Genomic DNA, 16,361 nt, shown 5'->3' with positions numbered 1-16,361 from the left:
GTGTCAAACTTTATATTTTTGGGCTCCAAAATCACTGCAGATGGTGATTGCAGCCATGAAATTAAAAGACGCTTACTCCTTGGAAGGAAAGTTATGACCAACCTAGATAGCATATTAAAAAGCAGAGACATTACTTTGCCAACAAAGGTCCGTCTGGTCAAGGCTGTGGTTTTTCCAGTGGTCATGTATGGATGTGAGAGCTGGACTGTGAGGAAAGCTGAGCGCTGAAAAATTGATGCTTTTGAACTATGGTGTTGGAGAAGACTCTTGAGAGTCCCTTGGACTGCAAGGAGATCCAACCAGTCCATCCTAAAGCAGATCAGTCCTGGGTGTTCATTGGAAGGACTGATGCTGAAGCTGAGACTCCAGCACTTTGGCCACCTCATGTGAAGAGCTGACTCATTGGAAAAGACCCTGATGCTGGGAGGGATTGGGGGCAGGAGGAGAAGGGGATGGCAGAGGATGAGATGGCTGGATGGCATCACCGACTCGATGGGCATGAGTTTGAGTAAACTCTGGGAGTTGGTGATGGACAGGGAGGCCTGGCGTGCTGCGATTCTTGGGGTCACAAAGAGTCAGGCACGACTGAGCGACTGAACTGAACTGAACTGAACAACTACATCCAGGTATATATTTAATGGAGTCCCACTTCATGCATTACATATTGATCTTCTATTTCTTTCTTTCGTGAGTAATGTACCTTGGACATTTTTCTAGATGACTTCATATAGGTCTTTTTCATTCCTCTTAGTAACCACCTAGTGTTTTACTGAATTAACATAATATCCATTCATTCATTCACTCATCAAAATTGGGAAGACCCTATCTTAAGTCCTGGAGATAATGTAATGCACAAGACAGATAGTACTCTTGCTCTCATGGAGATAATAACTAGTTGGAGATGATATGAGGATTAGGAGGGTATAAAAATAACCACAGACAGGTAAATAAGCAAGATAAATGTTAGAGATAACTGCCACATAAAGAATTTAAATTGGTGATGTGATACTATACTTCAACAAAAATAAATTGGGCGATGTGATGAGAGTAAATGGGGAAGGGCCAATTTTGAATTTTTTCCTAAGTAATTGACATATAAGTTGTTCACAATTTTTAGTTATTAAACAATATTCTAATGAACAACCTTGAAAATATAGCTTTGTGTGCTGATGCCTTTCTGTCTGTAGGATAGAGTCCTAAAAATAAGACTGTTTCTTATCTAGCCCTCAACTCTGAAGTTTCACCATCTTTTCCATATCCTTCCTCACCATCTCCCTACTCTGGTCCTCCCTGATGGAAATGGATTGTTACTTAGCTGACCAGCACTCAATGCAAGACTGACAGGCTCATGCATTTCAAAGGCAACTAGCTTTAGGAGAAGCTTTTATGTCTAGCCCATAATTTTACAGATGAATCTCAGAGAGATGACTTGTTTTGTCCAAGATCACATGACTACTTAGACCTGGAACTCAGGTTCATGCCTTTTGCCTCCTCGTCCAGCAGATTCCTCTTTACCCTGTGCCAACCAGTGCTTTCCACTGGAGAGACAACTCCAGGGAAAGCAGGACTTGAGCAAAGCTGGTAACTTTTAACAACCGAGTGGAAAGGCTAAAACAGTGGTTCTTAAACTTGGCTGAATCATCTAGGAAATGTCTAAAAAATCTCAAAGTCCAGGAACAATTAAATATCTGGGGATAGAATTCAGTTCAGTTCAGTTCAGTCACTTAGTCGTGTCTGACTCTTTGTGACCCCATAGACTGCAGCACGCCTGGCCTCCCTGTCCATCACCAACTCCTGGAGTTTACTCAAATTCCTGTCCATTGAGTCGGTGATGTCATCCAACCATCTCGTCCTCTGTCATCCTCTTCTCCTCCTGCCCTCAATCTTTTCCAGCATCAGGGTCTTTTCAGATGAGTCAGTTCTTCACATCAGGTGGCCAAAGTATTGGAGTTTCAGCTTCAGCATCAGTCCTTCCAATGAATATTCAGGACTGATCTCCTTTACGATGGACTGGTTGGATCTCCTTGCAGTCCAAGGGGCACTCAAGAGTCCTCTCCAACACCACAGTTCAAAAGCATCAATCCTTTAGGATAGAACTCAGGCATCAGTATTTTTTTTTAAATTCCCAGATGGCCCCTGTGCACAGTGTTGAGAACCACTGGACTGAAGGATTTTTTTTCCTCTTCTCCAGGCATTTAATCTTAGTCCAGCTGATCCAGATGGCAAATCAGATCCCTACATTGTGATCAAGCTTGGCAAAACTGAAATCAAAGACCGGGACAAATACATCCCTAAACAACTGAACCCAGTATTTGGAAGGTCAGTGGCCGTCTGAGTCTCATTGCACTGTCCTCTCTGCGTTTACTCCTGTGGTATTTCTTTGAGGGTGGGGTTGGTGTGTAGAGCTGTGTGGGTCTGAGTACACAGTGCAGATTAAATGCTGGCTGCTGCTCATGATAACAGCCAATCAAGCCGATATTCATGGGGAAGGGCCGGATTCTTTCCCTGGTCTCTCTAGCAGTTTGGTTGTGCATAATCTTCACGCCCCTGGTTTTCCAATAACGATTTTCCCAGATCTCAAATGTAAGAGGCCCCTTGAACAGTCATCAGGTTCAGCCTCCTGCCTTGGAGAGAGTTCCTTTTTACAGACCAGATAATCGAGGCCCAGAGCGGTTTAGAAACTTGTTTAAGTTCACACTACTCATAAGTAGAAGAGAAGGGGCCAGATGTTTAGTCTTTGTCTGTTACCAAAGGGATTTTTGCATCGTATCATTTAGCAATTCATTAGGGCTTCCCAGGTGGCACTAGTGGTAAAGAACCTGCCTGCAAATGAGATAGGCGTAAGAGATGTGGGTTCAGTCCCTAGGTTGGGAAGATCCTCTGGAGGAGGGCAAAGCAACCCACTCCAGTATTCTTGCCTGGAGAATCCCATGGACAGAGGAGCCTGGTGGGCTATGGTCCATAGGGTCGCAAAGAGCCAAACAGGACTGAAGTGATGTAGCATGCAGCACACTGCAGGCAAAACACTGAATTGCACTCCCAGTTTTCCTGCAAAGTGTTTACAAGGCATTGCATTTGTGTATGTTTAGGTGAGCCACGGATTCTCCAGTTCTCAGCAACCCTCCTCCAGGCCTTTCCTTTCTCCAGGGGATCTTCCCAACCCAGGGATCAAACCCAGGTCTCCCACACTGCAGGTGGATTCTTTACCAGCTGAGCCACCAGGGAAGCCCTTCAGCATCCCTATCACCCCACTTATCTTCTAAAAGCGTTGTGTTTGTGAACCTGACTGCCATTAGCTCTGGAGTCAAGCACACCCGGGTTTCTCTTTGCCACATCATACAGATGGCTTAACCTCTCTGATCTGTAGAGCAATAACGGTGACACTTGACCCTCGTACGCCTTTAGAAGATTAAGTATGACAAACATCCAGCATTGTCTATGACATTGCGTAGTAGCTACTCAAAATGCATTAGCTTCCATCCTCTCCACCTTGATAATCAGTTTAGCAATGTACACAGGTGTATCTAATTTCTTTTTTCCCCGGTGTCCCAAGGACCATGGGATGAAATCTCTATCCATCTCATTTAAATTCATTTACACAATTGTGGTCGCTTTGGAACTTCTGACATTTGATCAGAACCAGCCTCTTACATGTTATTGCTCCCCAGGAAATAAGACAATAAGCGATCTTGCTTGTTCAGATTAAAGAGAATGATTAAAATGATGTGCTAGGGAAACGTACCCTTGCTTCCCAGATCCGGAGATGACCTTTATCATTACCTGCCGTTTATGTAACCAGCACTTCATTTTGCCAAGTGCTTTGTAGTCACTTTTTATGAGCTGCTCTCACCACAGTGCCATGAATTAGACTGGTTTTATAACCTCCATTTATGACCATGATAAACAAAAGAGAGGCTGATGGGATATTCCTTCTTACCTCTGGCACTTCAGAGCCTCTTCCAGAAGCCCTCCAGGTGTGGATGTTTTGTTGGCTGTTGCTCAGGGAAAGATACTCCTGGCTCAGTCTTGCAAAGTTCCAGCAGGGACCATGGAGGGATCTTGTGCCTGGCCTGGGGTCTGGGGAGCCCCTCTTTGAGACCTTTATAAGAGGATGTCACAGGTTCCTCCCCTTATGCCCTGGCCCCAGAGCTGCCTAGTTTTCTCCATAACCTCTAGCATGAATTGGTGTGTTTATTATGTGTTTATGGTTGTTTCCTATCTCCCCACTAGAATAGGCGCTCCATTCCAATGGGGACTTGGTCAAGTACCCTGTACCCTCTACCTTGCTGTAACCGTAGTGCCTAGGAAAGAGCATGGCACGGAGCAGATGCTCTTTGAGTGTCTGTAGAATTATAGAATAAACGGATGAATAAACAATGGGCAAACAATCCTTCAGTCATTTTTCAGTGGGATTTCAGGGGACCCCATTATCCTGAGGGGGTACATGTCTAAAGGGTTGAAAGTTCCTCATTTTCTTAATAATCACAGCATCTGATACACACGACACATATTATGATGTCTCATAAATGTCAGATGAACAAATGAATCAACAAAGAAGGAATAATTGGACAAAGAAACAACGGGACATCTTTTCTCTGAAGGTTCACAGTACTGAATGTTTCTATAAGGCTCAGGTTTTACCCATTTCATGATGCATTCTCTTTTCTCACACCAACTTTGTATCTAGAGGTCATATCACATTGACACCCACATTCATTTAAGTCTAATTTTCCCCCCGAGTGACTGGAAATCCAGTCACAGCGAGCTGCTTTTGGTAGTTTTCCTAAGGACAGCACTAATGAAAATTCAGGAGGGGTGACCCAGTGAGCGCACAGCATACCATTCTGAAAGATGGATCAGAACATTTGCCCTCTGTCACGGTTGCCAGGGGCAGTTAAACACTTAATAAGTCTTTCCGTGGTGGCAGCAGCTTGGTGATGGCCAAGCTCAGAGGTGGCTGGGGGCTTTCCGGTGAGATGCCTCTAGAATATCCATTACAGCTTCAAATCCAAATCTTGGAAACCCAGGGAGGCAATACTATGTCTTCAGATGGAAGAAATGATATCATTTTCTGCACAGCTGTAGCCCTGGCCTGCTAGGGCTGCCTCAGTCAGTTACAGGCAAGGAGCTGTCCAGCATCTCCGAAATTTTCTCTCTGGGGAGGGTTAATTGGCTCTGGGCTATGCTGTGATTGCCCTCCCTACCACCCTGGAGAGTGAGAGTTGGGCTAAGTGGGCCTGACCTTGAAGGCCACAGCCCAGGCAGGCCTGAGGACACCTGGGGAAATAATGGGCCCTCTAGTCTCCTCTCCTCCTGCCTCCTCTCTGTCCCTTGCTCCCAGACCAGGCCTCCCTGTGTTGTCCCAGAGCAGAGTCAGGAACAGCTGGAGAAACACTGGTGTTTTAAGAACACATTTGCCTAAGATGCAGGCCTACACTCCCAATTTAATTCTTAATTACCTTCTCTAATGCTCAGTAGAACAGATAACGCATTACAGGAAATCTGATATCATGCCTATTCCTCTCAACACTGCATTGGCGTGGGATTGTGGAGGGAGCATGGTATTAGGAGAAGGAAACTGATACTTATCTTAGTTTGACCTGATCTGGGCAAGTACCCTGTGTTCTCTGGACTTCAGTTTCCTTAGCTGTAAAAGGAAGTGATTGGATATGGTGATTTCTGAGATCCTGCACAATTTAAACATTTACTGTGTCTGCTTTCTGCAGCTGAAGTACAGGCTCCAACAATGCAGAGAAGAGCGGGGCAGGTCTCTGCTCTCAAGGGGCTCAGAATCTTGTAGAGACACATCCCAGTCCTGCACATCTATGTTTTCATGGTTTTCCATTGTCAATAGGATTTTCATTTCAAATAAACCCAACTGATATCCCCTGATGAATCGACAATGGAGGGGAGAGGAAATGGCAATTTATTGGGCACCAGTTGAATGCCTGAAAGTAAAATCTGTGCTTTATATAAACAAGATCCCATTTAACCACTATGCTATATTATAAAGAAGACATATTTATCCTCATGTACATATAGAGAGGCCAAGAGAGTTGAAATAACTTTCCCAATGTTTTACAACCAGGAAGTGGCTGATTCAAAATCAAGATTAGAAATCAGTCCTGTTTGAGACCAAAATCTAAGGACTTTGCTCTTCCTCTTGCTGTCACCCTAGTTGAGACTATAAGATGTGACCCATGAGAGAGTAGATGATTGTCTACTGGAAATCGACAAAAGGGTTGGAAATTGTTTACATCTCAATGAAAAATTAAACTACATAAATATCCATTAAGTAGTAATTGGATTGCTCATAGTGAGTTCCTATGGACTGTAGGCCAATACTTAACCACTTGATGCTAACAGCCAACACATTGGAAAAGACCCTAATGCTGGGAAAGATTGAAGGCAGGAGGAGAAGTGGGCAGCAGAGCATGAGATGGTTGGATGGCATCACTGACTCAATGCATATGAGTTTGAGCAGGCTCCAGGAGATAGTGAGGGACAGGGGAGCCTGGTGGGCTGTAGTCCATGGAGTCACAAAGAGTTGCACATGACTTAGTGAGTGAACAACAACAATGGACTGTAGGCAAGCTAAAAGTGAAACAGGAAAAAGTTCTCTGCAGTGCCAAATGCTATTGATTCCTAAAGCCTCTACTTGGATGGCAGGTCATTTGAGATCCAGGCCACGTTCCCGAAGGAGTCCTTGCTCTCCGTGCTGATCTACGACCATGACTTGATTGGGACAGACGACCTCATTGGTGAGACCAGGATTGACCTGGAGAACCGCTTCTACAGCAAACACCGAGCCATCTGTGGCTTGCAGAGTCAGTACGAGATGTAAGTTCTTCCTCCTGTGGAGTCACTGTTGGTGTCCTGAGGCTGCAGCCCGGGTGCTGGGAAGACCAGCTAGGACTCAGTCTTAATATCTCAGATGGGCTCCATGTCAGCAGGGCTCACTGCTGACTTGGAAATCGCTCACTGCAAATGAGGGTATTTGGGGCTGGGGAGGCAACGCTGATTTGGAACCCAGGGCAAATTCTTCAAGAGTCAAGAGTTGAATTGCATTTGTTCAGTTGATTAGCTGGGCCTGGTGGACTGAGTTCTCAGTGGGGAATGATGCTAGAAGAATGATTAACATAACACAAATGCCAATATCCTAGTTAATTACAACCAACACTCACAAGTACTTAAAACATACCACACACTTCACATGGTATATTTAATTCAGTTCTCCTCAAAACCCATTGAGGTGTTATTCCCATCTTATGCATGAGGGAGAAGTGGGTCCAAGTCTCTCTCTTTAAAAAGGTTTTTGAGTTCTGCTTAATTTTAGATTGTATATTAGGTTTCTTTTTTTAAGTATGGCTTATTTGATAAGCCATAAGAGAAAATTCTTATAAATATCAGCTAGGAAAATATATCAAAAAAGGAAAATATAAAAACATTCATTAGGCTTCCATGGTGTAATTTTAGAAATATTTTTGAATATAAAGTAATATATATTCCTTGTAGAAAATTTAGGAAATACAGAAAGTACAAAATGACACTCAAATTATTTCACTCATAGATAAAACTTACATTAAAGAGTGTGTATGTATTTCTTTTTAGTAATTTTTCTATGCTGCATGCGTTTATAGTTGCTTAGTTGTGTCTGATTCTTTGTGACCCTTTGAGCTATAGCCCTTCAGGCTCCTGAGTCCATGGGGTTCTCCAGGCAAGAATACTGGAGTGGGTTGCCATGCCCTCCTTCAGGGGATCTTCCCAGCCCAGGGATCAAAACTGTATATCCTGTCTCCTGCCTTGCAAGCAGATTCTTTACCCATTGAGACACTGAGGAAGCCCTTTTTCTATGCTATTTCCCCCCAGAGTTGGATTCATACTATCCATGCAATTTCCTAAGCTTCTTGATGCACTTACACCTTATATCATAAGCATTCTATGATGTTTTTAAATATTCTTCAAAATCATTATTTTAACAGCTCTGTGGTATTCCCTTATATGAATTTATTATACAATTATATAACCAATTTCCCTTCTTGAATTTCAGGGCATTTACATTTTTCTTCTTTATTCTATTAGAAATATTGCTGCTGTGAGCATTGCCATACAAAAGCCATTGCAAACCTTTCTGATAATTAATTCAGAGTTCATCCATAGACATGGATTTATTTCCATCGAAAGGAATGCACACTTTAAAGACTTTTAATAATAACGTCCAGATGTCTCTCCAGAAGGGGTGGACCAATTTAGACTCTCATTAACATAGTCCAAGCATCTATTTCCTCCATGGCATGATTTTCAGACAAGTCTCTACTGCTGGCCTGTTATCTGAGCCGAGAATGCCAGCTCAGTCTGGGGACTTCAGTGAATGTAGAAGCCTTCTGGGGTATTTACATCATTCTCAAGTACCTGAGAGGGTACCATTCAGAGAATGATTAGCTGTGTGCACTGTGAAGTCAGTAAAGGAAACCACAAGCAAATGTGGTATGTCTTCTGTTCAGTAGAACTTCCTGACAGTGGAATTACCAGGTATCAGAATAGTTTAGTCAGGTAAGTTGTTCACTGAAGTTTTAAAAATAGACAAGAACACCTCTTTCTGGGAAGGTCTATGTATGGTTCTGGGCCTGGCTTGGAATCTTTTTCAGGATCCTCATATTTCCGAACCAAGGTAGGAAAACTGTTTTCCAGTTGTGGTGTTTTTTTTTTTTTTTTCAATGTTTAAGTGGATTAAATTCTGATGAATCCCACATCCCAGGAAGCAGAGAAATCCAAGCTTATCTCAGTCATGGTTCCTAGGGAACATCTCATTGCAAGTTAATGATTTTTTTTTTTTTTAACCAAATAGCTTGTTTTTAAGGAAAGAAGGGGTTGGAAAGATCTGGAAACTCACCACTAGGAAATGACTGATTAGAGAAGTGGTACCTCAAGACTTCCTGCCCGGGATGTGAGTCTACAATATGATTTTGGAAGAGGAGGAGAAGGGAGGAAAGAAGCAGAGGAACTGGAAGAATGAGCTTGGTTTTCTTCTTAGAAGAAGTATCAGCCAAATAGCTATCCTGCTAGTGACAGGACAAACTAAACCAAAACTACCTGCAAAGAAATCCGTAAGGACAGAGAGCACATTGATGATTGCCAAAGGCTAGCTTGGGCACGGGGAATGAGGAATGACTGCTTAAGGGGTAGCGAGTTTTCTTTTGTGGTGATAAAAAAATTTTTTTGGCACTAGATGATAGAGGTAGTGGTTGCACAACATTATGAATATACGAATTTCCACCAAATTGGTCAACTTTAAAATAGCCAATTTTGTTATGTGAATTTCATTTCAGTTTTTTAAAGGATGCATTTGTTTAAAAATATATATATATATATATGAAACTACCTGAAAAGAAATGTTCTGTCAAGCTACTCCGAAGTTCTGCCTTTCATACCAGCACACATATGCAGAGGTATTGACCAGAAAAGAGAGAAAGCAAAATCAACAAAAACAAAAACACTAGCCCCAAGCATGTGGAATGTCAAGTTAAAGCTAAAGGACACCACTCAGGTCATCCTTAGGTGGCCCTTTCACAGAGATCTTAGGGAGCGGCTCCTGAGGAAGCCCGGACCTCACCCTCTGTCCTTTGTCCACTTTTCAGAGAAGGATACAATGCTTGGCGAGACACATCCAAACCTACCGAAATCCTCACCAGGCTCTGCAAAGACAGCAAGCTGGATGGCCCCTACTTCCGCCCTGGGAAAATACAGATAGGAAACCAGGTCTTTTCTGGAAAAACAACCTTTACCGAGGAGGACACGGGTAACTCCCCACAATGTATCCTGCTGAAGTGGTTCTTGTTTTGAAAAGCCTGCTTTCAGTGGTATTGATGACTGAAGGCAGTGGTCATCTACTGTAAAGTTAATGCATGGAAAAGTAATGAGGAGGATGAAGATCACTTGTAATCCCCAAATTCAGAGATAATGATGGTGCATGGTGGTATATTTCTTCACAGTGTGTGTGGGTGTGTGGGTGTGTGTGCGTGTGCAATATGCCACATTTTTACATAATTTTAAATATGCCATATATATATATGGTACATTAATGTACCATACACACACACACACACACACACATATATATATATATAGTTTTGTACTCTGCCTTTTCTACTTCCAATAGATTATGACAATTCTCCTTTGTTCTTTGAAATGATCTTTGATAATTTTCTATTTTATGGCTGTGACATTTCCATTGTGTCCATTTTTATGGTGTCACTTAATGTTTCCATGAACCTCCTTACACATATTTTTGCATATTTCTGGTGAGTCTACAGTATATATCATAGAAGCAGAATTGTTGTGTCAGAAGATAGACAATACCTTAAAATGAATATTATATAAAATAAATACTTGGACACAACTCAAATTACCCCCATAAGTGTTACACCAACAACTCTCCTATTCCAACATCAAGAAATAGATTTTTCTATATGAGCAACATAGAATATACCAGGAGGACCCCAGAAAGTCTTTCATAAATTTAGGATGAGGAAAAAAATCCTTTTTAAGGATATAAAACAACTCCTGTACTATCACACCTATCCATTTGATGCTTAAAAATTACCTATATATGGTGCAGTGTTTCTGATGCAAAAAAACAAATTATGTACATGCTACAGGGTGTGTTGACACTCTGTTGATCCCACCACTTTAATGCCAAGATTTCCTTTTACCTTGTTATTTTGGTCCCAAGAAATTCTAAGAGGTTATTCTCATGCAGAGTTATTGACATTTAGTGTATTAACAATATAGATGAATTTCCGTGAGAAAAATACTTTTTCACAACATACTCTATTAAGCCAATTTAGTCCCTTGGTCACTATTCTACATTTCATGATTAAACAATTTATTTGCCCACCAAAAACCTGAAATTATGTTCATCAAGATCAGTTTTTGACTGATTAAACTTTATGAGGAAGATTTAATTCATCGATTATTTGTTCATCCCTATCGACTTTTACTGACTATAATGATTGCTGTTGGGAGATTCTCCTGGTAGCCTTTTATTTCTTTGGTTAAACCAAGTTCAACTTTCCTATGTCAAATTTGGCCATTCTAAAGTTTGTCAAGAAGATTTTATTCTTTCAACAATTTTTGTCTTATTTGGCAAGTATTTTTTCTACCAATAGTTTTTATCATGAATTACCTTTTTTAAAAATAAAATGATAGAGCAGAGAGTCTTTTCCCTGAGTAAGTGTTGGTAGGAGTGAGAGATCTCAAGCAATAATGATAAGAGTCATAAGACATCAATGAGCACATATTATGTCTATTTCACCACCTTGTTTAGGGCCACTCTGATCCCTCAGGCCCTCTCCCACTATAGTGTTAGCAAATAGCTTTATGTCTCCAGAAAAAGTACCCTCTCTTGCCCCTTAAGCCAAGTTTGTGATTCATAGACTGAAGGAGTCTGATTCAAGGGGTGAAGGGAGTCCTGTACTCCAAGACCCTGACTGTGCTCTGAGTCCTCTGGTCAACCCATCTCATTTCCCAATCTCTTAAATTTTTTCTTAATTAATTTATTTTTTAAATTGATGTATAGTTGATTTACAGCATTGTGCCAGTCTCTGATACACAGCAAAGTCTCTCCTCAGTTATACACATATATACATTTTAAAAATATTCTTTTTCAACATAATTTATCCCAGAAGATTGACTATAGTCCCTTGTGCTATACAGTAGGACCTATTCTAAACATAAAAGTTTGCATCTACCAAACCCAAACTCCCAGTCCATCCCTCCCCTTAGCCCCCTCCCCCTTGGCAACCACAAGTCTGATCTTTATGTCTGTGAGTCTATTTCTATTTCATAGATAGATTCACTCTCTTAACTTTCAATCTCTTTCCCCCTCCTACCACTCTACTCCCACCTCTTTCCATGTTATTTGTCCTATTTCTTTTTTGCTATCTCTTCTCTCTACCTGTATATTTTCTCTCTACTTGTATATTTAAATAAACCTTTAAGGAAGTGTTTGAGAATGCATGACAGTTCATCACTGCCCCCGTACAGGAACATGCATCTGACAAGTCTCTTTATTTTTCTCTCTTCCGTGCAGATGAGACGGTGGAGTCGTATGAGCACTTGGCCCTCAGGGTTTTACACTCCTGGGAGGATATTCCCGAGGTTGGGTGTAGGCTGGTTCCTGAGCACATAGAAACACGGCCACTGTACCACAGGGATAAGCCCGGAATGGAGCAGGTAGTGGCCAAGAAATGTTCATCCCCAACAAATGAGACTTTTGCCCTAAAAGTTAATCTTTTGTGCCATATAGTAATGGTTCCCAACCAGGGACAATTTTCCCCCTCCTAGCCTGGACATTTAGCAATGTCTGAAATATCAGTATTCTTGGTTGTCTCAGGTGGGTGAAGGTGCTACTGGTTTCTAGTGGGAAGAGGCCAGAGATGCTGCTAAACATCCTATCTTGTACTGGGCAGCCCCCTACAACAAAGATTATTCAGCCCCAAGTGAATGTTAAGATTGAGAAACCCTGCCCTAAAATCAGAGTTGGATTTATTGCTCTTTCCTTTTTATGATTTGGGTAATCAAATTCTTTCAGAAGAATATTGGCATTTAAGAAAGTTCAAAACCCATTTAATGTACCCAAGAACTTGTCCAAAATCTATTAGTAACCACACAGCCCGCTAGTTTTCCCAGAGAGGCAATAGATGGAGGCTTATCTTGAAGAATTAGCAAAAACAAGCTGTGTGGAAGATAACTAGAGATCTGGGTTATCAGTTGGAAGGGAAAAGAAAATAACTTTATTAAGAAACTTTTAATGTCCTAGACTCCTTATGGAAATAATATCACTCAATTAGGATATATCACTCAAGGATATATTTATCCATATTATGGCCATTTTAAGAGTAAAAGAGGGCATTATTAATAATTAAGCTGCTACAAAGGGCCCACGCCAGGGTTTTCCTAGACAAACAGAGGTATAGGGGTCACCTAAGCCTTATTTCTTAATATTGCCTCATGATGAAATTATTATGATCCTTACTTTTAAGAAATTGAGGTTAGGAGAGTTTAAGTAACTTGCACAAAGTTACTCAGCTGGTAAACAATCTGCCTGCAATGCAGGAGACCCCTGTTTAATTCCTGGGTTGGAAAGATCCCCTGGAGAAGGGATAGGCTACCCACTCCAGTGTTCTTGGGGTTCCCTGGTGGATCAGATGGTAAAGAATCCACCTACAGTGCAGGAGACCTGGGTTCAATCCCTGGGTTGGAAAGATCCCCTTAAGGAGGGCATGGCAACCCACTCCAGTATTCTTGCCTGGAGAATCCCCATGGACAGAGGAGCCTGGTGGGCTACAGTCCATGGGGTCACAAAGAGTCAGTCATGGCTGAGCAACTAAGAACAGCACAACAGAGAGCTGGGATTTAACCCAGACAGCTTGAGTCCCTGGTTCTGTCCCAGCTCTGAATTCACTCACTGTGTAGTCTGGGCAAAGCAAGTGAGCTTGACTATAATGGGGCAAGAAGACCCACACTGCTATCCCAGCCATGGTGGAATATAAAGCTACTGATAGGATGTGTGTGGGTGTCTGAAAAGAATACACTTTTATCAAATGTAGAAGCTTATGGTTATTTCTTAAGATTTACTCCCAGATCTTTGAAATCTTTTGGTTACTGGTATCCCTCATTTTACCTGTCACATGTGGCTTCTTGGTTAATGGTGAATGTTAATGTCTGTTGCCTGGAGAAGTCCATGGACAGAGGAGCCTGGTGGGCTACAGTCCAAGGGGTTGCGAAGACTCAGACACAGCTGAGCCACTGAGCACATAATGTCTCTTTAGAGACCCTAGGAATATAATCCTTCATTGAATTGGAGTGGGTAGCCTATCCCTTCTCCAGTGGATCTTCCCAACTCAGGAATCAAACTGGGGTCTCCTGCATTGCAGGTGGATCCTTTACCAACTGAGCTATCAGGGAAGCCCAGAATTGGTTCATCACTTCCCAAATGCTAGCTCTTTGCTTACATTGTCCCTTCCTCTGGAAATGCTCTTTTTGTCCCCCTAGCCAAAGCTCCTCCTTCACCCAAATCCTACGACTCCTCCCCACTCTGTTGACAGCCCCACTTACTTCATATAAAATCTTCCCTGACCATCCCAGCCTTTGCTGATCACTCACCTTCTCGCCTGAGCTGACAGAGCACTTAGCGTACACACAACGGAGCTGAACATAGAATCCACTGGACCTTCTTCCCATCTGGGCTTTCAAATCCCTTGAAACAGGGTAAATTTTGGTGTATGGAGTCCAGAGCAATGGATGGAAGGTCCTATTCTATCACTAATTAGCCATAGGACTTTTGATAATTTCTTTGACTTCTCTGAACCTTACTTTCTCATGGCTAGGGGTGAGCACTGGTGGAGCTAGTGGATGTTAAGGTACATTGGAGGCAACGAAGCATGATACTTCTGACAGTAGAATCTCTGTAATCCTTAGGGGTTGGTAAGAAAAGCCAGGTCTCTATAGAGTCAGCATTGCCTGTGTAAATATGTGCAAGACATTTCTCATCTGCCAAGTAGGAATTTCTACCTAGTGGAGATATTGGAGGAATTAATGAGATAATGCTTTCAATTGCACAGGGCTGCATCTACCACATAGTAGGTGCTTAGTAAGTTTTGCCCTTCTTTAGATATATGCTCTAATTTTTAATAAAAATGTAAGTTCTGTCTTTGTCAACAAATATTCTAAAAACAGTATGGATAATAATATTATATTATATTTACCTCATAACTATTCCTAGTGAAGTGAAAGTGTTAGTTGCTCAGTCATGTCCGACTCTTTGCGACCCCATGGACTGTAGCACACCAAGCTCCTCTGTTCACGGAATTCTCCAGGCACAGATACTGGAGCGGGTTTCCATTGCCTTCTCCAGGGGATCTTCCTGACCCAGGACTGAACCTGAGTCTCTTACGTTTCCTGCATTGCAGGTGGATTCTTTACCATCTGAGCCACCAGAGACTCAACCCTCGTAAAGGGATCTGTTAAAACTGTGAATGGTCAGTGTCCACGTGGTAACCACACTTTCCCCAAAAAAGCTAGTGTCTTCTTTTCTTAACAAGGGCCGTCTGCAGATGTGGGTGGATATGTTTCCTGAAGATATGCCTCAGCCTGGACCTCCTGTTGACATTTCGCCAAGGAAACCCAAAGGGTAAGTAGTTGCAACTTCATCTTCAAGGAAAGAGACCATGGTCTCAGACTAAAAGACCTGGTGTCTGATACATTACATCAATCAGCTGACACCTGATAATCATGCCTGACTTTCCACCTGGTCAGTTACATCAGGAGATGAGTGGTGGTAGTAATAATAGCAATGGGGATGGAAATAGTGGCCCCTGTTTTATGGTAAGAGCCCTGAGTGTCAACATTCTTCCACATTCTGAAATATGTTGGTTAATGGAAGGAGGATCTGCTCAGAGAAATTCATATTCTTGATGATTCCAGCTGGAACACTTGGTTTTGATGGAATGAAGACCTTGTCTTAATATTTTTAACTTGGTAAAGTCGAGGAAGCTTATAGACTCAAAGCAATACCAGAATCACATAGACACAAATCGACTCAACCTCCAGGGTCTTCAACCTACGTCTCCCTTCCCTTACCCCAGGTATGAACTGAGAGTAACTATCTGGAACACAGAAGATGTCATTTTGGAGGATGAGAATATTTTCACAGGACAAAAATCGAGTGATATTTATGTTAAAGGGTAAGATCATCAGCAAACTCCATCCACCCTTTCCTTCTCCTTTTCACCCTTTAACCCCCAACCAAACTATGCCTCATGGAAGGCACTCCACCCACACCCCACAAAAGGAGGCTTTCTTACTCACCTTGTTAGAAAGGTCACTTTGTCAAATATTTGGTCATTTTACTAAGAATGATTATCTCATGGAATATTTTTGTGAGAAAATTTGTTTATATGAATGTCTCTTCCTGTTAAATGTTGACTGCCTAAACTTTTTGAATGACGTTCAAAATACGTTTACACCAGCAGGAAGTAGTGAACTATAGTGCTATTGATGAAAGACTAAGTGTTAAGATTATATGCATGCATGCTAAATTGCATCAGGTGTGTCTGACTCTTTGTGACCCTATGGACTGTAGCCCACCAGGCTCCTCTTTCCATGGGATTCTCTAGGCAAGAATACTGGAATGGGTTGCCATTCCCTCCTCCAGGGATCTTCCCAATTCAGAGATCGAACCTGAGTCTCTTACGTCTCCTGCATTAGCAGGCAGGTTCTTTACCACTAGCACCACCTGGGAAGCCCACAGTGAAACCAAGGTCGCTCAGTTGTGTCTGATTCTTTGCAACCCCCATGGA

At 42.1% G+C, this 16,361-nt stretch overlaps 1 protein-coding gene across 2 annotated transcripts in view; it reads left to right on the top strand.

Moving 5' to 3' along the window:
• FER1L6 (fer-1 like family member 6) overlaps positions 1 to 16,361 on the top strand; it is a 169,563-nt gene that overhangs the window by 133,579 nt on the left and 19,623 nt on the right. For both annotated transcript variants that reach the window (XM_061123247.1, XM_061123246.1), the window contains 6 exons: positions 2,192 to 2,319; positions 6,670 to 6,840; positions 9,639 to 9,799; positions 12,092 to 12,234; positions 15,105 to 15,193; positions 15,648 to 15,746. In XM_061123247.1, coding sequence (XP_060979230.1) covers positions 2,192 to 2,319; positions 6,670 to 6,840; positions 9,639 to 9,799; positions 12,092 to 12,234; positions 15,105 to 15,193; positions 15,648 to 15,746 — 791 coding nt within the window. The remainder of the gene's footprint in view (positions 1 to 2,191; positions 2,320 to 6,669; positions 6,841 to 9,638; positions 9,800 to 12,091; positions 12,235 to 15,104; positions 15,194 to 15,647; positions 15,747 to 16,361) is intronic.

The sequence above is a fragment of the Dama dama genome, chromosome 21 (assembly GCF_033118175.1).
Source record: "Dama dama isolate Ldn47 chromosome 21, ASM3311817v1, whole genome shotgun sequence".
Taxonomy (NCBI): Eukaryota; Metazoa; Chordata; class Mammalia; order Artiodactyla; family Cervidae; genus Dama; species Dama dama.
The sequence above is the reverse complement of the archived record's forward strand: the minus strand, read 5'-3'. Positions and strand labels throughout refer to the sequence as shown.